The sequence below is a fragment of the Apostichopus japonicus genome, chromosome 7 (assembly GCF_037975245.1).
Source record: "Apostichopus japonicus isolate 1M-3 chromosome 7, ASM3797524v1, whole genome shotgun sequence".
In the NCBI taxonomy this organism is placed as follows: Eukaryota; Metazoa; Echinodermata; class Holothuroidea; order Aspidochirotida; family Stichopodidae; genus Apostichopus; species Apostichopus japonicus.
Window position 1 is genome coordinate 9471076 of NC_092567.1, and position 24856 is coordinate 9495931.

The window sequence follows — 24856 nt, forward strand, 5'->3', positions numbered from 1 at the left end:
TATTCATGTTTTCATCTTTAATAGCTACGACTCAAGGTAATCTAAGTATATGGTTGTATGTTACCGTAAACTGTTGATGTGTGCATTAATACTTTCTTGGTTTATGTATGACTAAATGTAATCTAAGTATATGATTGTATATTACCTCAAACTGTTGATATGAGCATTAATGCTTTCTTGGTTTATGTATGACTAAAGGTAATCTAAGTATATGATTGTTTGTTACCTCAAGCTGTTGATATGTGCATTAATGCTTTTCTTGGTTTATGTATGACTAAAGGTAATCTAAGTATATGGTTGTTTGTTACCTCAAGCTGTTGATATGTGCATTAATACTTTCTTGGTTTATGTATGACTAAATGTAATCTAAGTATATGATTGTATGTTACCTCAAACTGTTGATATGTGCATTAATGCTTTCTTGGTTTATGTATGACTAAAGGTAATCTATGTATGTATATGTGATCTTCCCGCAAGCAGGAACTCGCGAAAGAAGCCATGGAGGCTTGTAGACTCGCAAGCTGACCGAAGCCAATCTCTCGGCACACATCCATTTAACGTCCATGTCGGGAAGTTGTTATTGAACAACACCCTTGCCAGACGACACACATTGCTGTCGGCGGGGAATCGAACCGGGGATCTCATGACTGGGAGACGCCGGCGTTAACCACTAGGCTATACACTCCGCGCATCTAAGTATCCGCGTATCTAAGTATATGATTGTTTGTTACCTCAAGCTGTTGATATGTGCATTAATGCTTTACTTGGTTTATGTATGACTAAAGGTAATTTAAGTATATGATTGTATGTTACCTCAAGCTGTTGATATGTGCATTAATGCTTTCTTGGTTTATGTATGACTAAAGGTAATCTAAGTATATGATTGTATGTTACCTCAAGCTGTTGATATCTGCATTAATGCTTTCTTGGTTTATGTATGACTCTAGGTAATCTAAGTATATGGTTGTTTGTTACCTCAAGCTGTTGATATGTGCATTAATGCTTTTCTTGGTTTATGTATGACTAAATGTAATATAAGTATATGATTGTATGTAACCTCAAGCTGTTGATATGTGCATTAATGCTTTTCTTGGTTTATGTATGACTAAATGTAATCTAAGTATATGATTGTATGTTACCTCAAACTGTTTATATGTGCATTAATGCTTTCTTGGTTTATGTATGACTAAAGGTAATCTAAGTATATGGTTGTTTGTTACCTCAAGCTGTAGATATGTGCATTAATACTTTTCTTGGTTTATGTACGACTCAAGGTAATCTAAGTATATGGTTGTTTGTTACCTCAAGCTGTTGATATGTTCATTAATACTTTCTTGGTTTATGTATGACTCAAGGTAATCTAAGTATATGGTTGTTTGTTACCTCAAGCTGTTGATATGTGCATTAATACTTTCTTGGTTTATGTATGACTCAAGGTAATTTAAGTATTTCGTTGTATGTTACCTCAAGCTGTTGATATTTGCATTAATGCTTTTCTTGGTTTATGTTTGACTCAAGGTAATCTAAGTATTTTGTTGTTTGTTACCTCAAGCTGTTGATATTTGCATTAATACTTTCTTGGTTTATGTATGACTAAAGGTAATCTAAGTATATGGTTGTTTGTTACCTCAAGCTGTTGATATGTGCATTAATGCTTTTAAACTTTGATTTCAATGCCAGAGGAAGTTGTATTATAGCCAAATATAGTCATTGCTCACTCCCTCCACCCAGAGAACACCACATATTTTCATACCAGGCATGAAGATTTTCCGATAAAAGGCAGTTCCCCAAATATCAATATGATTTTATCGTGATACCCTCCTTACCCTTACCCAGTTTGCTGTGAATCAGAACACAAAGTAAAGGAGCAGGAACATTAAAAGAAACACAAAGTGATTTATATTAAAGCCACAAGCAACACTTTCACCAGGAATAGCATTACAATTACAATGCAGTTTTACAAACCTTCTCCAACCCCCACTGGAGAGAATGAATGTAGAAACAAAACAACAGGATCATAATTATGGAGATAAGTAATATCACTGGATGTAGATTTAGGTCAGCAATACACTGGACTAACATTCATAACATATTAATAATAATCAAAACAAGCAAAGTCATCTATTGTGCTGTTCTGTCTATTAATTGTAAACTGATTCAATTAGAGTAGCACATGGAAAGATGCAACATAGACATACAACAGACTCTTAAAGCAGCATTTTGCGTTGGGTCGCTTTTTTCCACCTTTTTAACGTGTGCATCGATTTTTTTAGATGTATCAATCATAAAACAGCAAACTAAGATACCATCCAAGTTTCACCCTGCCAAGAGCGTTAATTAGCGAGTAATTAACGATTTATGTCGATAACGAGTAAAAGTGTCCTCGACAAAGTTTTCATATCTCCAAATCCACTAGTTTGAATTCCACCAATCAGTGAATAGTATGTTTATTCATGAGCATTTTGCGTTTGGTCGCCGTTTTATACTTTTTTGACATGTCCATCGAGTTTTTTACATACATCAAATCACAAAACAGCAAATTAAGATATTAGCCAAGTTTTTCCCTGCCAAAAACGTTAATTGGAGTATTCCACATACAAAATTATTCGCATTCAGTTCCCAAACCCACTAGTTTGAATTCAACCAATCAGAGATGCAGGTTTAGTTATGAGCCGTTGCTAAAAATAGATTCAAGACTTTGCGTTGGTACAACTGCCATATAGACTGTACACAAATCAAGCGTGGTGTTATATTACTTATCTGTCAATGACGTTCGTAGTGTTTAAATATTCATAATATGGGCGAGGTTTATTGGGTTCCCAACGGAAAATATCTTGGAGAACAACAAAGTTGAAAGTTGCATTTTTTTCGACTTTTATGCCACCATTTGAAGTAAAATATAAATAGATAAGCTAGTTATGTATGTCGTTATGGCATAGTGGAGTCAGTGAGGTTGAGAAAAATCATAGAAAAGGACGCAAAATGCTGCTTTAAAAGCTTGAATACTTCTTGGTAACCCATAGCAACATCAGTCCTTACAATGGTATCAGCTATACATGTAGGGACATGCCTAGGTCAGCTATGGAAAATCATAAGACACTTTTCTTCCATGTGGTAAATTTGAGAATGTTATAGCATGCTTTGCACTATGTGTGGAACAGCAAAGGATGCATCAAGCATTGTCAACCATTGGTCTCCATCTGATAGCCTAGTACACTGCCTCTCTTGTAAATGCAGCAAACAGGAGCAAATACTAGGCCAAAGGATGTATCAAGCATTGTCAACCATTGGTCTCCATCTGATAGCCTAGTACACTGCCTCTCTTGTAAATGCAGTAAACAGGAGCAAATACAAGGCCAAAGGATGTATCAAGCATTGTCAACCATTGGTCTCCATCTGATAGCCTAGTACACTGCCTCTTGTAAATGCAGTAAACAGGAGCAAATACTAGGCCAAAGGATGTATCAAGCATTGTCAACCATTGGTCTCCATCCGATAGCCTAGTACACTGCCTCTCTTGTAAATGCAGTAAACAGGAGCAAATACTAGGCCAAAGGATGTATCAAGCATTGTCAACCATTGGTCTCCATCTGATAGCCTAGTACACTGCCTCTCTTGTAAATGCAGCAAACAGGAGCAAATACTAGGCCAAAGGATGTATCAAGCATTGTCAACCATTGGTCTCCATCTGATAGCCTAGTACACTGCCTCTCTTGTAAATGCAGCAAACAGGAGCAAATACTAGGCCAAAGGATGTATCAAGCATTGTCAACCATTGGTCTCCATCTGATAGCCTAGTACACTGCCTCTCTTGTAAATGAAGTAAACAGGAGCAAATACTAGGCCAAAGGATGTATCAAGCATTGTCAACCATTGGTCTCCATCTGATAGCCTAGTACACTGCCCCTCTTGTAAATGCAGTAAACAGGAGCAAATACTAGGCCAAAGGATGTATCAAGCATTGTCAACCATTGGTCTCCATCTGATAGCCTAGTACACTGCCTCTGTTGTAAATGCAGCAAACAGGAGCAAATACTTACGGCAGAGTTGATTTCTTGCTCTCGTTCCTGTTGGCCTTGTCATTCTTTTTATTTTGTACGGGCTGAGCAGATTTGTTGGCTATGGCTGGTTTCTTTCCAGACCTTTTGATTCTCTCTTCCAATAACGCCATGTCTTTATCATTCAACTAGGAAAAAGGAAACAAAAGATGGTTAGAAGGTTTGCATCATAACATCTTAATTAAATTGACTGATACTAGCATGGTGAGGTTAGTATTCTGGGTAATTTGGATACATTCCCCATTATTAAAACAACTCGCTGACTGGCTGCCGAAGCGTTAAATTTACTCGCCATTATTTCTCGCTAATTGTTTGTGTGATATAAGCCAAGGTAGTATGGCCTAACTTGGATATCACAGTATAGTGTTATTGCTAGTTGTTTACAACAAAAATGATCAATTATGTTGTGGTTCGTCCGAAGTATTTAAAACATGATATTTATGATAATATAAAACGGTGAAACATTGTAGGCATAGTTTAAGACTTGCTTTGAAAAAGTGACCACAAATAAACAATGCCATGGCTGACCATCTGTAACTTTGTTTTGATGTTGTGTTGGGCTTGATGTCCGTCGGTGTGACGTCACCCTTTGCTGGAAAACTACCACTTGTCAATTGCTGTGGTAGGGTTGAAATCTGTTATGGATGGGACATTCTCAGAAATTTGCATTAAACCCTATGGAGTCTGGGGCAAGAGAAGTGTTCTATGGGAAGTTTTGATTCTACTGATGGTTGAGATTCCCCTTTCACAAGCTGCAGAACTCTATTACTATTAAATAATTTAGACAACAGAGGGTAGTTGCAGCCTTCCTGGATTACAAGCTGGGATAGGGGACCAAGTGGAATATTTTTGCCATTGACTTGAATTGAGCCAACTCATTTTAAATTTCCTCCTTTATTTCTTCAAGCCATCTGGGTTGTTCTTATTATTTAGCAGCAAAGTACTAAAATGATCAGCCATCCTCCCAAGTTCTTCCACACCCCATGAGTTCAAAGTTTCGTCTTTTCTTGCTGGCCATAATAAGAGTCAACAATTTGGTAACAGAACTGAAAATTTGTGGACAAAAGCTGAAGCAATGCCTCATATTACTGACTTGTAAATTGGAATACAATGTCTTACATATTGACATATCAGATAGACCTTAAAGCGCTTTTGCAGTTAACCGTCTGACAACTCTGTTTTCATTTGTACAGATCGTACACACAACAAGGTACCCCTGTTTGAGTTGTCATTACACATTTATTTAAGGCTTTTTTTTTTTCCATTTTGGTTACACCTATTGCAATATCATTCAGTTTGAGCGATAAGTATCAAATTAGTTTCGATCTGGTGAACAGTGGTGTTCCTTAGGACCTACTTCTAACAGTGCACTTGATAATACTACTGTGTTGTGTAACATTTGGCAATAGGCCTTTTTTGATTGGCTCACGAGTTAATAGTAAGCCTATCGTATAAAGGCAGTGAGCGAATGAGCCACTCGCCAAAATGTTAAGCGTAATGCATTTTTTGCTCGCCTATTGCAAAATTCTACTCGCCATTGGCGAGTTGGTGACCGTATTTGTCAAGGCCTGCTTACTTGTAAAGTTAGATTTACAATAGTCCATCTGACAAACTCAATACTAGAGCACATTGTTGAAAGTGTCAGCATAATGAATACATTGTAACCATTCAGTGACTTTAGTCATTCATAACTTGATAAGTAATTCTGTCAATTCTCTAAGAGTCTTCCATCAATAGCCAAACAAGATGAGACCCATTTACAACACAAGAGATCAAAGCTGAAAGGCAAAACTACTAGCTGTAGTCAAATAAATTGACAAATAAAAACAACCTAACTTTCAACTCTCGTAGAATATGCAACTTACTCTTCCTACTTGCTTGTAAATATCTTCACCCACAATTTGGTAAGCTTGAACCAAAGTATTGAGGGCAGCAGACCTAACGCTATTGTCCCTATCTGCGATCTGCGTAGCGATTTCTTTCAAGGCTTTCGGTGGTGATGGTTGGCAGACATTGAGACCATACACTTCAATCATGGAACTTAACTCTTCCAAACATTCTGGAAAAACAAACAAAATAAAGAAATATTATTATACATAAATACACCATGGGAGCTCAAGTAAATAATAAAAAAGAGATAATTATACATCAATATACCATGGCAAATCAAGTATATAATACAGAAATTATTATAGACAAATATACCATGGCAGCTCACGTAAATAATTCGACAAGGGAAGAACTGTCCCAAAGTATTGTAGGAAATTAAATCATGGCTTGTCTGGTTTATTCTCATCTGTTCATTTAGTATAGTAAAGCACAAATGATTAGCAAGAACCAACTTAAATATAAAGAAATTAAATTTACCACACAGCTAATGTCCTAAAAGCTAAAAGAAGATCCTGATAAATATTCAGCTTAATTTCAAAAGTACAGTGAATCAAAGAGTTTTTCCCTATAGAATAATACAATACAGACTTGTGTAATGACTAAAATCTAGTATGAAAACTCACTCAATATCTATCTATACCCAAAACTGGAGCGACTCTTTACAATACAACTGTGTAAATATTGTTAAATCCATGTTTCCCTTTGCAGTAGACAACAGACACCAACACCAGCCCTATGAACCAGACAATATTAATATACTCAGCATTTGCAGACCAAAGCTTGTTTTATTGAGCATTGATGATGAATATGACATGTTTCCTCTATTAGTTAGATAAACCAGACTGAAGGCTTGGTACACCTTGTCAACATTTCAGTTTACCCTGTTTGCAAGCAAAGCCATTTTCTACTTTAATAGATGGAGAACCACAAAATCAGGGCAGACCTATTGAAGAATCGTTAATTATACTAATTTATTTGAAAACCAACCTGTTCTTTGTCTGGCATTCTTTGACTTCAGTCCATCCATGATGAAGACAAACATTTTGCTGGCCGGGTAGAGCTTCAAGCAAAGTTTAATCACTTTCCTAACACCCTTTCGAATATTCTCCTTGCTGTCCCCCACCTGTAAGAGAAAGTAAAGCATACTTTGTAATATACCTTACACCACCTGACACATATAATAATAATAATCACAATGGTATGATCTACATTTCATGGAAAACAATATTCACTATTCTATAGTACTTTGCAACAACAAGGGTGAAAACAAACTTCAGTACCGAAGGAAAACTGACACGGTTCTCATGAAGACGATATAAACTGCAGTTCATTAATACACAAACTGTAGCTAACCTTTGCATTTAATATAGTTTGGCTATGTGGAAAGTTGCTTCTGGAAATTACAACCAAAAGAGACCAACCAAAGTTACCAGCAGGTATATCAGCCTACTATTTCATCAAATGTCCAGCATTTCATATTATTGCCTCATCAAAAAGTGTCCTTATTTCCTGCACCCCCCCCCCCCTCCATCAAAACAAGCAGATAAATAAACAAACTGTGCTTTAAAGATAGCTGCTGTGGAAATAAACATTCTAATGACAAGTAGATCAGTCTTGATCTGGTTTGAGTTCAGGCTCTCATTACAATATTTTTCATTTCTTGGGAAAATTCTTGGATATTTCAGAAAGTATATCAACTTAATCTTTAATGATAATAGTACTTTCCAGACTTGAGTTACAATAACAGTTGTGTCCAATAAAGATTGTTGTAAGCCAGTGCTGAATGTATTACTGTGATCAATACATGCATGATGTAATGTTGTTATTACCTTGGCAATCAGTGAAGGGATGAATGCATTAGCTTCATGGTCGGCCAGACCGTAGTCATCTGCGGCCAGCATTGTAAACATCTGTTGTAGGTAGTCTATGGACTTAACATGGACGGCTGTGTTGGTCTCTGTAAACCTCAAAGTAAACCACTTCAGGATCAAATCCAAGTTAGCTATAGTTGCCTCTTTGTGATTTTCAATGCACTGTAAACAAATAGTACAATAGTAAGGAACAGGACCATATAAACACATTAATGTAAGGAACAGGACCTTACAAACACATTATGTAAGAAACAGGACCTTATAAACACATTATGTAAGAAACAGGACCATATAAACACATTATGTAAGAAACAGGACCATATAAACACATTATGTAAGAAACAGGACCTTATAAACACATTAATGTAAGGAACAGGACCTTACAAACACATTATGTAAGAAACAGGACCATATAAACACATTAATGTAAGGAACAGGACCATATAAACACATTAATGTAAGGAACAGGACCTTACAAACACATTATGTAAGAAACAGGACCTTATAAACACATTAATGTAAGGAACAGGACCATATAAACACATTAATGTAAGGAACAGGACCATATAAACACATTAATGTAAGAAACAGGACCATATAAACACATTAATGTAAGGAACAGGACCATATAAACACATTAATGTAAGGAACAGGACCATATAAACACATTAATGTAAGGAACAGGACCATATAAACACATTAATGTAAGGAACAGGACCTTACAAACACATTATGTAAGAAACAGGACCATATAAACACATTAATGTAAGGAACAGGACCTTATAAACACATTAATGTAAGGAACAGGACCTTACAAACACATTATGTAAGAAACAGGACCATATAAACACATTAATGTAAGAAACAGGACCATATAAACACATTAATGTACGGAACAGGACCTTATAAACACATTAATGTACGGAACAGGACCATATAAACACATTAATGTAAGGAACAGGACTATATTATAAACACATTGATATAAGGAACAGGACTATATTATAAACACATTGATATAAGGAACAGGACTATATTATAAACACATTAATGTAAGGAACAGGACTATGTAAACACATTAATGTAAGGAACAGGACTATATAAACACATTTATAAAGAAAACACAACTTCAAGTTTACAGCTTACATGTATTTGCATATGACACAAACCTCAAAGCCTCATACACAAAACACATTGGCTCCTTAGCTTTTGTTATTTCTTTGTTTCTGCTATCCATCAGCTTCAGTCATCATTACTAAAAGTTCAAATACTAGAACCAAATATCCCGGCAGGAAGTGACATATACTACAACATGACCTCAATTGACCCAGTAAAGTGACTTTTTCAACACCCTTATTTCAAGATACTGTTATTTGTTAGTACATCATCCTCTTGCAAACTATGGAAGTTTCCATTATCTTCTTTATAATTCCCTTTGTAGAATTTGGCTAAAGTCCAGTTTGAACTAGCATGACCTTGGTCTCTTTTCCAATTTTCAAACACACCAAACATGTGACATGACCAAACTTCTATGTACAAGCAAAGACAAATTTTCAGCTTTTGTTAAGGCACAATGCATCAACTGTCTTGCAATAAACTCAAAACCTTCTTTAGCTCAGACTAATAAGAAAAGATACAGAACCTAAATGAGGTCAAAAAAAGTATGTTTATAGACTAGCTGAGAAAAACTTCATTTACTCCAAAATGTTTAATGTTGTTGAGTGTAACATGTCAAGATGACCTCTGAACTATTTGTTTTTGTTTTGTATTATGCACTTTCTTCAACAGACTTGTGTGAACCAACATTGCTAAGAATGTGAACGAACCACTAGGAGAGTTGAAGGTTGGAATCATTCTTGCTTCTGGCCACAGTTAATAACTTTGTAGGACCTTTGATCTCTTAGTCCTACTGGTGATTGTTACTAAGCTTGGTCAACATCAGATAAGCCCAAATATATTTTACATTTCAGTCAATTATCATGTCAAACTACCACTTGACTAATTGCTCTTGTACAAATCTCGTGCCAACCAACCAATTCTCATCCAGATCAGAACAAAACCCTAGGTAGAGATTTACGGATGTTTGGGCCAGCCTTCAGATTGAATGACCTCGACCTACTTTGTGTGTTCATCTCCATGTAGGCTATGACAAAGGTAACAACTTGGGCAACTTTCGTCAGAGTTGAACAAATGGGCTGTAAGAAGCAGCCTTTGAACTGATGTTGGCAAATAGATAGACACTTGCCATAGCGATAAGTTCCAATGGCTATGCCAATTAAGCTAATTACATGGAAATGTTCCACAATCAACCATTGACGTTCTTGATTTGAATATTGTTTAATCAAAAGGATACTCACTTAACGGAGAAACAAACCAAACTAAATCCATTGGGAGAGGTCACAGGTTTAATGTTCCTTCACAAACAAGAATGAACCAGTCTAATGATGACATACTTAAGTCACATAATGCTTGAACTTTTAATTATTACCATTTTATTCATTGCAATGTTTTTCTTCTCCAATAATAGGTAGACTTTGCAGATGTTGAGTCAACAACATTGAAGATTTAATATGGCCTAACACTGGCAATAGACTTTAGTCACAACACTGTTTATGTCATCTTGAGAACATGAACAGACAAACAACATGAAAGGGTAGATTTTACCCCCTTAGGGCACTAAAAACAACACAGAATGTCAAAAAGGCAGCAAATTGATATTCCCTTTAAAATTTATCTACAGCCAAGCAAAATTTGTTGTGGATATTAATAGGTTTTGTTCATCACGAAGACCTCTAGCTAGCATAAAAGCTAGACCTCTAGCTAGCATACCAGCTAGACCTCTAGCTAGCATACAAGCTAGATCTCTAGCTAGCATACAGCTAGACCTTTAGCTAGCATACAAGCCAGACCTCTAGCTAGCATACAAGCTAGACCTCTAGCTAGCATACAAGCTAGACCTTTAGCTAGCATACAAGCCAGACCTCTAGCTAGCATACAAGCTAGACCTCTAGCTAGCATACAAGCTAGACCTCTATCTAGCATACAAGCTAGACCTCTATCTAGCATACAAGCCAGACCTCTAGCTAGCACACAAGCCAGACCTCTAGCTAGCATACAAGCTAGACCTCTAGCTAGCATACAAGCTAGACCTCTATCTAGCATACAAGCCAGACCTCTAGCTAGCACACAAGCTAGACCTTTAGCTAGCATACAAGCTAGACCTCTAGCTAGCATACAAGCTAGACCTCTAGCTAGCACACAAGCCAGACCTCTAGCTAGCATACAAGCTAGACCTTAGCTAGCATACAAGCTAGACCTCTAGCTAGCATACAAGCTAGACCTCTAGCTAGCATACAAGCTAGACCTTTAGCTAGCATACAAGCTAGACCTCTATCTAGCATACAAGCTAGACCTCTAGCTAGCACACAAGCTAAGGATGGTGTTTATATAGGTTTGTTCCTCCTTGAAGTGGTGATAATAAAAATCATAATAAAAATAAAATGTTGATTTGGCACCTCTAACAGAGTTGAAACACCGAGGGAAAATACAAACATAAGACAAACAAATAACTTACATTAGTTAATACAGTTATTGCCTGTACGTGAAACTTAAAGTCATCCTGATACATGTTATGGATGAGAGACCTGCTGAAGCATGGCTGCATCTGCTCCTTCAACTGGTCCACATACTCTGAACGTGAGGCAGTGAAGTTCCATTTCAGCACCTGCAACATAAATACAGAGTCTCGTCAGCATTACTCCCTAATTATTTACACCGTTAGATACATCCTACTGTACATAAAAAGGCAGCACAGTGTTATTTTAAATTGAATTATTTCAAATTCCATGTTATGTTGATCCTGAATACATGAGTATGTTAACTTTAAATGGTTTCATAGTGTATACAGGGCACACAGTGTGAATGCGTTTCCATTCGTTTGATAACTGTTGTGTCCATTTTGGGTACTTTGCTCCTGCAACGCTTCTGAGCAGTTTTTTAACTGGATAAAAGCGCTTTACAAATTCTTATATCATTATTATTATTACAGTAGCAATTTAATATGCACAGAAACATGAGTTGGTTTTATTTTAAAGAAAAAGTAAACAAAAATCTGATTTATTTGACTTGCATTAGATTTTTTATTCATATCCCATGTTTTATTTTGTCCCTAATACACAAACATGATAAAACTAAATGGTCTTTTGGTGTATACAAGTCACAAAGTAATAATTTTTTTTTAACCTACTAACTGTTAACACAGTGAACACCTTTCATTTCAAGAAGGAAGTGCTACTTACAGTAGTAATAGAGTGATTTACATTGAGGTTTAATTTAAATAGGCTAATTTAAATAGGCTAAACCCTGGCAAATATTCACGATCAATAAAGTACTATATATTATAATTGATTAATTAAGTTGTCTGTAATAAGCACATTGCTAGACAAAGTCAGTCACAACATATTTTGTGGATTTAAATGCTTTAATACAAGAGTAATAGAAATGTATAATGTTAGCTGTTATTCTGTGATAATGCTGTTTACTTTTAAAACAAGAACAATAGAAATGCATAATGTTATGCTGACCTTGAGGTCATGTTCATCCTTTTGTCTTTTCTCCTTTGATCCTACCAGAAGCAGAGGCGGGCCACTGTCCTCCTCTTCGTCCTTCTTGCGGCCAGATTTAGATGTCTGAGATGTAAAAGATTCTGCCAGAGTTATTAATAGCACACTAAGACTAAGACATCTGACTTACAGATGAGATAGAGTCTTGTACATTAATACATGATAACATAAAGTGAACTACTGATATGTTAATAGGTGCAGTAATTACATAAGACTAAGACATCTGACTTACAGATGAGATAGAGTCTTGTAAATTAATACATGATAACATGAAGTGAACTACTGATATGTTTAACAGGTGTAGTAATTACATACAGTTAGACCTGTGTGCATTTGTGGCAGATATATTTTATGTTGAAAGATTTATGTGGCAACAAGCACAACATGTTTGAATGCTTCATTATAAGTGAAACAGATTGACATCTGAAGTAAAACTGCATTCTGAAAGACCATAAGAAGAGCCACTACAGTAACAGATGAAGGGCATACATGAAGACTCATCCACAGACAACAAAGAGAACAATTAATTGTGAGGAATTCATCTCTTTTACCCTGTAGGTGCTGTGAGAATAGTTCAAGCTATTCACAGATATACCATATACAGTGCTGAACACTACCACATTCACACAGAATAATACTTTGTACAGACAAAAACCAAATACACAAGTTGTACCACAATATATATAACAAGAAACAACTGAAAAGTGAAATGAATAACATCATAATAAGCAATCATGTAAAACATGTACAAGAAACTATTGAAAGAGAAAAGCTGTGAAAAGCTTTGTTTTTAAGAAGGAAAAACTGAGTAGCCAGCCAAACCACAAAGCTGCATTTCAGCAAAAGAAGGGAAGAAAAATAGCCTGTATCTCAACTAACAAGGATGAGAAAAATAGGTTCATCTCAACTAATACGACACACATGGCTCATGATAGGATGCTTTAAGAGTGGGAGGCATGGATGCAATTAAATGAGAAATGCTGCATTTTTGTCATATTTTCTGTTTTTGTTTTGAAATTATCTTTTGGAATGAAGGAGAAAAGATAGATACAACACCATTACCAACTGGAAGAACTTAAACTTCACACTAGAGCTGTGATATTAAAGTTTAACTGTTAAGGTAGGTTGCAATGAAAGAAAAACACATTTTCTCAAGTTGACAGGATTAATTATCTGTTTAGGTAGTAAATAAAATCTCTTGACTGTTCAATATACTAGTATGGAAGGTCTGTTTCAGTTCAGTTGATTTCAAGACTCTTTTAAAATTTCAGCTTCTCTAAACACAAGATTTGTGACAGAATTCTATAACATTTGGCATAACCTAGATGCTCTTAAACTCAAAGAAGTAATTGACTCTGTTAACATCGATAACAACCTTAATGCTTTTAACTTCCCTCAATCTTTTGGATGGAAGTCACTAATTTGACATTGATTTATGAATTGCAGGTTGAGGGTGGTTGCTATATCGATGTTGTCAGTTGGGTAAAGCATGGTACATGTACAGCATGTAACATGTACAGCATGTACATGTAACTGCATGTACATGTACTGCATGTACATGTACAGCATGTACATGCAGTACATGTACAGCATGTAACATGTACTGCATGGTACATGTACAGCATGTACATGGTACATGTACAGCATGTAACATGTACTGCATGGTACATGTACAGCATGTTACATGTGCAGCATGTAACATGTACTGCATGGTACATGTACAGCATGTTACATGTACAGCATGTTACATGTGCAGCATGTAACATGTACTGCATGGTACATGTACAGCATGTTACATGTGCAGCATGTAACATGTACTGCATGGTACATGTACAGCATGTTACATGTGCAGCATGTTACATGTGCAGCATGTAACATGTACTGCATGGTACATGTACAGCATGTTACATGTGCAGCATGTAACATGTACTGCATGGTACATGTACAGCATGTTACATGTGCAGCATGAACATGTACAGCATGGAACATGTAACTGCATGTACATGTACATCATGCACATGCTACATGTACAGCATGTTACATGTACAACATGGTACATCTTAGCAAGACATGTTACAGATGCCTATTGTACTAGGACACCAATGACTGACCAAATTAAAACAGTCCTTGGTAGCAATTACTGGCAATGAAAGTGAAATGAGGGGGTTATGTACCTTCTTGGATGCAGCTCCTCCTCCACCATCCTTGGCTTTACCTTTCTTACTGACAGTTGGAGGAGGCTCCTCAACTGTTTCAGGAACCTGTGAAGCATGTTTGGATTCGCTTGCTGGAGTAGACTAATAGAGATGACAGGGTGAGATAGAACACAGCATAACCAAAGGGTGAGAAAGGAAGCAAAGGTCAAAGGTCACATGGAATGAAATGTTCAATGGTGTCATGATTTCACCCACTGGGAGGATACTTCATGAAGTTACAATAATACCAATAGCAAAGAAAAAACAAACAACATGATTTGAAAATGATGTCTAAAAAATGACTAATCTAAGTGAAACTAACATTAGCAACAATAAATGCATTGTTAAAGCAGCTGTTTGCTTCAATGGTCTCCACTTGACAATTGAACTAAAGCATTACTCAAAGAATGGCAGCTAATCCATACATTACAGAACAGGTTGTTCATTGACACACTGTCATAATAGATCTAGCAGTCACACGCTTTTAAGGCATAAAGGCTTTGGATTCAACATCATTGCTATGCTATTTTAGCATTGAATAGTATAGAAAGTTGACCAGACTCCTTGCAAAAAGGTGCTTTAACAACAAATAGCGTCTAAAGGAAGGTTTAACTAGATTAACTAAACATCTGAACTGACACTTAATATGATATAGATGAGTTCATTCGCAACACAAATATTTTTATACAGAATATACAACATGAGAAGCTGAAACACTTGCCAACCATGCAGAGAGAAAAAAATATTAAAACTTGGCAGAAGTTGTTCAAGAACATCTCAAATCATCTCTGAGCATGAAAAGATCAATTTCACATTGAAATCTTGGAAGATAAATAAAATATTTCAGTTTTTTACAGAAATTAAAAATTGAAGAAATGTTTTCATTTTCGTTCTGTTAAACACAAGGGTCAGTAAATATTCTTAGCCATGATACGCTCATGTCTTTTCTAAATGAAATCAGTTTTATTCATCGCACGATGTCATCTTCCAACATTTTGGGTAAGAAATTTGTGGCTTCATTTGATGACAGTTCATATAAGACTTGCAGCCTAAGTGTTGAATGTAGTTGGTCAAACAAGAAACCGGAAGGATAGGCTTGTGTTTTTTTTTTTAATGCTAGCACGTAGTTTCATGCATATTAACTAGTTCGGGAATATGATTGTTCATTTCAAAAGATGTTATAGCTTAGGACTAGTGTTACGCACATATTTTATGTACTAATTTGTTAACAGGCTTCTGCAAATGAGAGTTTTACAAATGGTCATTGTATGGGAAGTGTACAAACAATAATAATTTATGATAGATAATTATAATTTAACTACTTTATGTGTTTATGCATGACTTAAACTGCTATTTGACCTTCTTTCTGGCTGTTTAAAAATATTGGTATCGTTATCAGACCGATATCAGATTGTAATATCGGATATCGGCCAGAACCGATATAGGTGATATCGGCACAACACTAATGCTAATGTTCTTCTTAAATGAAATCACAGAAACTGCAGAGAATGGACTAAAAGTCATATGAGAAGTTTGAGAAAAGATACACAAGGAAACACCCGGCATCACATTTAAACATACAAACATACCTATGAACATACATACAAACACGCATACAAATGTACATACACACATACCTTTGCAGGTGCAGTCTTTGGCCTCTTCATTACTCTTTTTGGTGGAGGAGCTGGTTCTGATTCTTCCACTTCTTCTACTGGTTCTGATTTAGCTTTTGATGATTTTTTTCCAGCCTTAGCTGGTTTTCCAGGTTTCTCTGGAATGTTTTCTCTTTGCTTCTCCAAATAACCCAGTACCTGAGTCTTAGATCCAGCCTGTGATTGATAAAGAATCACATGTGTCTCATTAACAAAGCAGTGTTACATAAGATAATGCAACCAAACCCAGTACCTGAGTCTTAGATCTAGCATGTGATTGATAAAGAATCACATGTGTCTCATTAACACAGCAGTGTTACAAAGATAATGCAACCAAAATAGTCTAGCACCATCAGACAAATACAAATTAGAAAAACATGTATTTGAACTCACTCCTATTATCCAGTAGACCATCCATCAGGACCATGCAGGGGTTCTGTGATAACAATCTATCAGCATTCCTGATGTCTACATGTATTTGAACTCACTCCTATTATCCAGTAGACCATCCATCAGGACCATGCAGGGGTTCTGTGATAACAATCTATCAGCATTCCTGATGTCTACATGTATTTGAACTCACTCCTATTATCCAGTAGACCATCAGGACCATGCAGGGGTTCTGTGATTACAATCTATCAGCATTCCTGATGTCTACATGTATTTGAACTCACTCCTATTATCCAGTAGACCATCAGGACCATGCAGGGGTTCTGTGATTACAATCTATCAGCATTCCTGATGTCTACATGTATTTGAACTCACTCCTATTATCCAGTAGACCATCAGGACCATGCAGGGGTTCTGTGATTACAATCTATCAGCATTCCTGATGTCTACATGTATTTGAACTCACTCCTATTATCCAGTAGACCATCAGGACCATGCAGGGGTTCTGTGATTACAATCTATCAGCATTCCTGATGTCTACATGTATTTGAACTCACTCCTATTATCCAGTAGACCATCAGGACCATGCAGGGGTTCTGTGATTACAATCTATCAGCATTCCTGATGTCTACATGTATTTGAACTCACTCCTATTATCCAGTAGACCATCAGGACCATGCAGGGGTTCTGTGATTACAATCTATCAGCATTCCTGATGTCTACATGTATTTGAACTCACTCATATTATCCAGTAGACCATCAGGACCATGCAGGGGTTCTGTGATAACATTCTATTAGCATTCCTGATGTCTACATGTATTTGAACTCACTCATATTATCCAGTAGACCATCAGGACCATGCAGCGCTGATAACATTCTATCAGCTTTCCTGTTCATTACTTCATACGTTGCTTGATCTTATTATGAAGATTTCTAGCCATACTTTTACTATCTTATCAACAGTTAAAAGCCATGAACATCAGGGTTTAATTTGAAATAACACTTCCAATATAGGCTTACATATTCAGATAAACATTAACAAAAACATAAAAGCTGCTGTGAGAAATAAGGGAAATGGTTAAAGAGTACTACAGAATGAAGAAGCATGTTTACTTTTAATTTGCCAGCCATCTTGACCATTTTGTCATAAGTCAGGTGCATCATAAAGGCAGGTAATGCTTCCTGGGCTTTCTTCCTCACATCAGCATTTCTGTCCTCCACGGCTGCAAACAGATACGGTACTGACTGGCTTAGCTCCCCGGGGACTGTTCGGTACTTCACAAGCTTCTCTGCCAGCCAGCCAAACATCTGTGCAAATAATGGTCAAGTGCCATTTCATTTAAATAGCTACAAAATCATATGAAATATTCACACTCAAAGGTGATCATTTGAACAATTTTAGATGTTACAAGAGTGGTTTATTTATGTAGCATATTGATGTTTCAGGGATGGATTACAATACACACAAGAGCTTCACAGACAACCACTACCTCTAAGAATCCCCACTGTCAGTAGCTTGCTGTTATCTTGCTTCCATTCTTTGTGTGAGTTTATTAAAAAGTCCTTTAAATACATCCACTGCCCCCTCCCCCTCCCCCCTTGCTAGCAGATCTGCTTGTGAATTTTATTTTACTATGAGATACTTCATGTACATCTTGCTATGTCTGTTCTCACAAAGGCTATAAAAATGTTATAGGATTTGAAAGAGAGCTGATATTTGTTTTGAAATGTAGCAAACTTTTTCAAGATACTGAACATTGCTTGTGAAAATAGAACTAAGAAAATATCAGATATTTTGAAGACATATACATATCATCATAAGGTACCCATGAAATAAATTTCATTTATGTTGTATCTGATTATTACATGTATATTAGAAGCAATTTGACTACTGCATGAAGCATGAAGAACTGTTACCTCCATTTTGAGGAATGGTTTTTCTTTTGCTAGAGCTGACGTCAGTGTTTCATCCTCAATGAATGGAGCGATACCAATCTGCTCCTCCCAGGCTGTGAGCGCCTGAACAGCTGCTAGCCGTACTGTAGGCTGTAACATTGAGAGAAGAGAATCAAAACTAATACAACAACAAGTCTATCAAACAGACAATAGCAGAGTAGAAGACAATATACTCTCCTCTTACATAAATGTACAAAGGTTACTAAACAAAGAAACTATGACACTACAGCAATTTTAAAAACATTAAATAACACCATAAACTTGAAACTCATGGAACTTCATTCACAGGGTAATTTATCCTGTATAGCATAACAATTGCTATGCAAAATGAGCAGATTGCTAGAAAAGTGCAAAGATGCTTAGTAGGTTTGATCACACAAACCATAGTTCTTTACATTATCAGTGCTATGCAAGGTTTGAACACTAACTTATTTCCTGCTACAGTGTTGTACGTACTTCCTATGTAACCAAATATGAGTATGTTAAATGCACTCAGTAACCAAGTACACCACCAAACACACTGAGAATTATTCAAAGCAAAATAATTGTTCACACAAAGACACCTGTCCAGCTGTTGTGTCAACAAATTGACATTGACAACTGAGAAATGGCTAATTGTTTTTAATTCTAAGCACTTTACTCAGACACTTCTTCAAATAGTATTAATAACATGATTAATAACATGTAAAAACAGACATCTGACATGTTTCCATACCTTCAAATTTTCTTCAATATTTGAAAAGAAAACTTATTAACCACAGTAATGAGGTGCATAGTTATGGTATTTCATTAGAGAATACTATTAAAACTTTGACACAAATGAAAAACAAAATGGAATAAATTCCATGCTTATCATTGTTTGTGTAGTACATATCAGCTCACCTTACTATCAGATGTTAGAAATATCAAGGCTGGTATTAAGGTCTTGGAATGAGCTTTTACTGCTGGACCCATTGCAGTAGCAATAGTCTGACATGTGTTAGCTGTGTGTGTGGCCTGTATTATAAAAATGAACGAAAAAGGGTTAAAACATGATGATGGTACATTTCTCTGACTATCATATTCCAGTGAAATAAAATAAACAAGAAGTTTAATCTTTTATGAAAATCTAAAATACTGTATATTTTTCGTTTTGTCGTCCCCATGAAAGTGTGTGCACATAGCATAAAGCAAATAGGTCCCAACTTAAATCCACAGACTAATAACAACTTAAAACTCAATCCAGGACTTACAACTAGCCTTGGAATAAAGCGATTAGCTACTATTGATTATTCCATATTCCAGTGAAATCAAATAAACAAGAAGTTTGATCTTTAATGAAAATCTATAAAACAGTATCTTTTTAGTTTTGTCATCCCCATGTAAGTGCGTGCACATTGCACAAAGCAAATGAGTCCCAACTTAAACCCACAGACCTATAACAGCTCAAAACTGAATCCAGGACTTACAACTAGCCTTGGAATAGTGATTAGCTACTATTGATTATGTAAAACTAGAAGGAAGAAACAGAGAAGTACCATCCAGTAGGGTCAATTACAAACACATCATTACCAACACAGGCAAAGACCATTCATGATTTATGCTCCAAGCTCAAACACACACAAAACAACCACTATAACAAGAACAGTAAGGGATATATTCTAACACACCTCTACCTTTTCTTATTTTTTCTTTTGCTTCTATTTGACTTCACAATTGCAGCAACTTTTAACTGCCCAACACAACTACCTATGAGCTATACAACTACCTATGAGCTATACAACTACCTATGAGCTATACAACTACCTATGAGCTATACAACTACCTATGAGCTATACAACTACCTATGAGCAATACAACTACCTATGAGCTATATAACTACCTATGAGCTATACAACTACCTATGAGCTATACAACTACCTATGAGCTATACAACTACCTATGAGCTATACAACTACCTATGAGCTATACAACTACCTATGAGCTATACAACTACCTATAATCTATACAACTACCTATGAGCTATACAACTACCTATAATCTATACAACTACCTATGAGCTATACAACTACCTATGAGCTATACAACTACCTATGAGCTATACAACTACCTATGAGCTATACAACTACCTATGAGCTATACAACTACCTATGAGCTATACAACTACCTATGAGCTATACAACTACCTATGAGCTATACAACTACCTATGAGCTATACAACTACCTATGAGCTATACAACTACCTATGAGCTATACAACTACCTATGAGCTATACAACTACCTATGAGCTATACAACTACCTATGAGCTATACAACTACCTATGGCTATACAACTACCTATGAGCTATATAACTACCTATGAGCTATATAACTACCTATGAGCTATACAACTACCTATGAGCTATACAACTACCTATGAGCTATACAACTACCTATGAGCTATACAACTACCTATGAGCTATACAACTACCTATGAGCTACACAACTACCTATGAGCTATACAACTACCTATGGCTATACAACTACCTATGAGCTATATAACTACCTATGAGCTATATAACTACCTATGAGCTATACAACTACCTATGAGCTATACAACTACCTATGAGCTATACAACTACCTATGAGCTATACAACTACCTATGAGCTATACAACTACCTATAATCTATACAACTACCTATGAGCTATATAACTACCTATGAGCTAAACAACTACCTATGAGCTATACAACTACCTATGAGCTATACAACTACCTATGAGCTATACAACTACCTATGAGCTACACAACTACCTATGAGCTACACAACTACCTATGAGCTATACAACTACCTATGAGCTATACAACTACCTATGAGCTATACAACTACCTATGAGATATACAACTACCTATGAGCTATATAACTACCTATGAGCTATACAACTACCTATGAGCTATACAACTACCTATGAGCTATACAACTACCTATGAGCTATACAACTACCTATGAGCTATACAACTACCTATGAGATATACAACTACCTATGAGCTATATAACTACCTATGAGCTATACAACTACCTATGAGCTATACAACTACCTATGAGCTATACAACTACCTATGAGATATACAACTACCTATGAGCTATATAACTACCTATGAGCTATACAACTACCTATGAGCTATACAACTACCTATGAGCTATACAACTACCTATGAGCTATACAAAGTCCATAAACAAAGCAGACACTTACCAGTATTTTGTTTGATTCTCCTAGTCTCACTTTTAAGGCAGCTGGGAGCTCTCCCAGGTTTGGTGAAATAAACTTGGCTTCTTTCAAGATTGATTGCACCTGTCAAGAGGTAAGAAGAGTAAGAAGATTAGCAAAAAAACAAAGGCAGCATAATTTGTACAGCAGAATCTTAATACTACTGATGAGTTTGTACTTTCATGCTCAGCGTATCAGTTAAGACAGGTACTGCAAGGTATCTAGGGCATGTTTGTTAACAGACCTTTTCATGCACAAAGAATTAGTTACAAATGAGATTAAAAATACTACAGAATCACTGTATGACACATTTGGCAAGGTGAAGCCTTAATTACCATAAAGTTATTCCCAACAAACAAAACTTAAGTTTAAAGACCACTGCCCAGTGGCAAGAGAAGTTAGGAACTTCATATGATTTCACAATTGTATGATATATAGGGTGCGGTGACACTTTCAAGCAACACATTTTTTTGCAATCCAAGTGGTCTAGACTGTTGAAGCTCTATGCATCACATCATGGGAGTTTAACTTCTATGGTAAAGTCAAGGCTTCACTGCCAGGTAAGCTGTCTCGACTTTTGTACCCCGATGCCTCAAATCATTGGAGTATTACTTGTTCAGTAGAATCAAGGCTTCACTGCCAGGTAAGCGGTCTAGACTGTTGTAGCTCCATGCATCAAATCAGGGGGGTATGACTTCTATGGTAAAATCAAGGCTTCACTGCCAGGTAAGCTGTCGACTTTTGTACCCCGATGCCTCAAATTATGAGAGTATTACTTGTTCAGTAAAATCAAGGCTTCACTGCCAGGTAAGCGGTCTAGACTGTTGTAGCTCCATGCATCAAATCAGGGGGGTATGACTTCTATGGTAAAATCAAGGCTTCACTGCCAGGTAAGCTGTCTCGACTTTTGTACCCTGATGCCTCAAATTATGGGAGTATTACTTGTTCAGTAAAATCAAGGCTTCACTGCCAGGTAAGCGGTCTAGACTGTTGTAGCTCCATGCATCAAATCAGGGGGGTATGACTTCTATGGTAAAATCAAGGCTTCACTGCCAGGTAGGCGGTCTAGACTGTTGTAGCTCCATGCATCAAATCAGGGGGGTATGACTTCTATGGTAAAGTCAAGGCTTCACTGCCAGGTAATCGGTCTAGACGTTGTACCTCCATGCATCAAATAATGGTCAAATTACTAACCTTTTCTATAGCTTCACCTCTGACCTTCCATTTAGAATCACTCAGTTCTGCTAGTAGACCATCAGTAATTTTACTTGAGATGTCTACTCTTGGTATCAAGTCCTCCATCGCTCCACCAGCAGCAGGAGCACCATCATCATCATCTTCCTCCTCCTCATCCTCCTCTTCAGAATCATCAGCCTTGGTGGCTCCGCCTTTCTTAAGACCTCTGAAAGGTTTGGGAGGTGCTGTACCACTCACCTGGAAGAATTAAAAATTAATTGAATGGATGCACTGTTTCACCATCCAGAAATCTATCATGAATAGTCTATGGTCTCAATATCAAAGTGTGTAAAGACAATCAAACTTAACCTTTCATCCCCTATTACAAACAACATTTTATTCTTTTTCAGTCCTTAAAATTCTTAATTAACTTCATTATCAAACCAAGAATTGGCAAGGGGAAGGCTAAGGGCAGGAATACAAGAACCTTTATCACTTTCAGTATATTCGGCATTAAGAAACTTTCAAGCCATTTTTCACTGTTTGTAACACTTTAACACTGTTTGAATGACCCATTTTACAACTCAGCAATTTCTTTCTTCAATGTATCAAGACAGAAACTTCAAAACATTCACTTTACCTTTTCAATTTCTCCGTCTATCTGAGACAGAAGTGATGGTTTAAGGTCCTCAAACAGGACTCGTAGGTTAGCACCCATGTACATATACACAACCCCTATGCATGTGACAGCAGCTGTCCGTACTTGGGGATTCACAGCGGATAGTGCTGTTTTAATGGAACTGATGAAAGGCTTTGGGTTGATCCTAGGAGAAAAGATACAAGAATATCTGAAGTTTGAGAATCTTCACATGGTACTGGACAGCTTCCTTTAGTTTTTTTATAATCAGGCTTGGGTGAACATTCATGTGCACCACATTGGAGCCTCTTATTTACTTCTCAATCCGTTTCATAACTAATCTGCATTTTCTATTACCTAATCCTCTTATTTTTCTTGCCGTATGTCATGTTAATTAAATAATTCCAATAAGCTAATCCTAGTAACAGAGGAGGTCGTAAGGACTACACTGATTGAAACACTTACTTGCCAAATCCGAACTCTTGAATCGCTTGAGAGAACCAGTTGAAGGTTTCTGCTTGATTTTTGGGGTTCTTTTGCCCATTAAAAGCATAATGAACAGCATTCTCTGCAATGAGGCCTAGAGTAACAGCCTCAGCAATAGCAGTGAGGGCTTCCTTGGCCTTTCCACCTGCTTTAATGTCACCGATCTTATCAACAAGAGGTTTACACACAAACTCTGCCGATGTCCTTGTAAAGTTGCTCTTTTCTGCCAAGATAGCTATCATCCCAAATTTTGCATTAATGACCTGAAAAAAATTTAAAAAACTAAAAAATTACTCTCCTGCAAAGATCCAAAGATAAATATATCTTGAAAGCTTCCTGGGGCTTTCTCTACCACATTTTCTTTTTGCACATTTTACTCATCAAAACGACTGGAAGTATAGGCATAAAGGTTGAACTGCACTTGAACAGCCTCAGAAAATACGAAAGCAAAACAAATGTTATCTATTTTCTCTATCCACTGAAAGCCAGGCTAAGATTTGTTAATCAAGGTTTGTACCTACTTACAACCTGGAGTAACATCAGTGTATATTCATGCCATCTACCTTCTAAATGTTTCAAAGACACTTGGGATGTTCAACTTCTATGAGATTAACAGTCAAACTGAAACATCATTTAAAATTATGCTATTGCTAATAAGTCTGTTACATTATGCAATCAGTCAAATCCAAAGCTA

At 36.5% G+C, this 24856-nt stretch overlaps 2 protein-coding genes across 6 annotated transcripts in view; one reads left to right on the forward strand and one right to left on the reverse strand.

Moving 5' to 3' along the window:
• LOC139970053 (uncharacterized) overlaps positions 1–24856 on the forward strand; it is a 491924-nt gene that overhangs the window by 254361 nt on the left and 212707 nt on the right. The window lies entirely within an intron of this gene.
• Positions 1–24856, reverse strand: part of LOC139969354 (cytoskeleton-associated protein 5-like) — a 74302-nt gene that overhangs the window by 15410 nt on the left and 34036 nt on the right. For 3 of the 5 annotated variants that reach the window (XM_071974238.1, XM_071974240.1, XM_071974237.1), the window contains exons 17-32: positions 24142–24425; positions 23680–23863; positions 23058–23297; positions 21849–21947; positions 19520–19633; positions 18599–18727; positions 17795–17989; positions 16274–16468; positions 14616–14738; positions 12403–12507; positions 11394–11543; positions 7778–7981; positions 6936–7071; positions 5924–6117; positions 4041–4186; positions 1966–1980 (exon numbers count right to left, since the gene is read on the reverse strand). In XM_071974238.1, the coding sequence (XP_071830339.1) occupies positions 1966–1980; positions 4041–4186; positions 5924–6117; positions 6936–7071; positions 7778–7981; positions 11394–11543; positions 12403–12507; positions 14616–14738; positions 16274–16468; positions 17795–17989; positions 18599–18727; positions 19520–19633; positions 21849–21947; positions 23058–23297; positions 23680–23863; positions 24142–24425 (2513 nt within the window). The remainder of the gene's footprint in view (positions 1–1965; positions 1981–4040; positions 4187–5923; positions 6118–6935; positions 7072–7777; positions 7982–11393; positions 11544–12402; positions 12508–14615; positions 14739–16273; positions 16469–17794; positions 17990–18598; positions 18728–19519; positions 19634–21848; positions 21948–23057; positions 23298–23679; positions 23864–24141; positions 24426–24856) is intronic. The other 2 variants (XM_071974241.1, XM_071974239.1) reach the window with 2 other exon arrangements.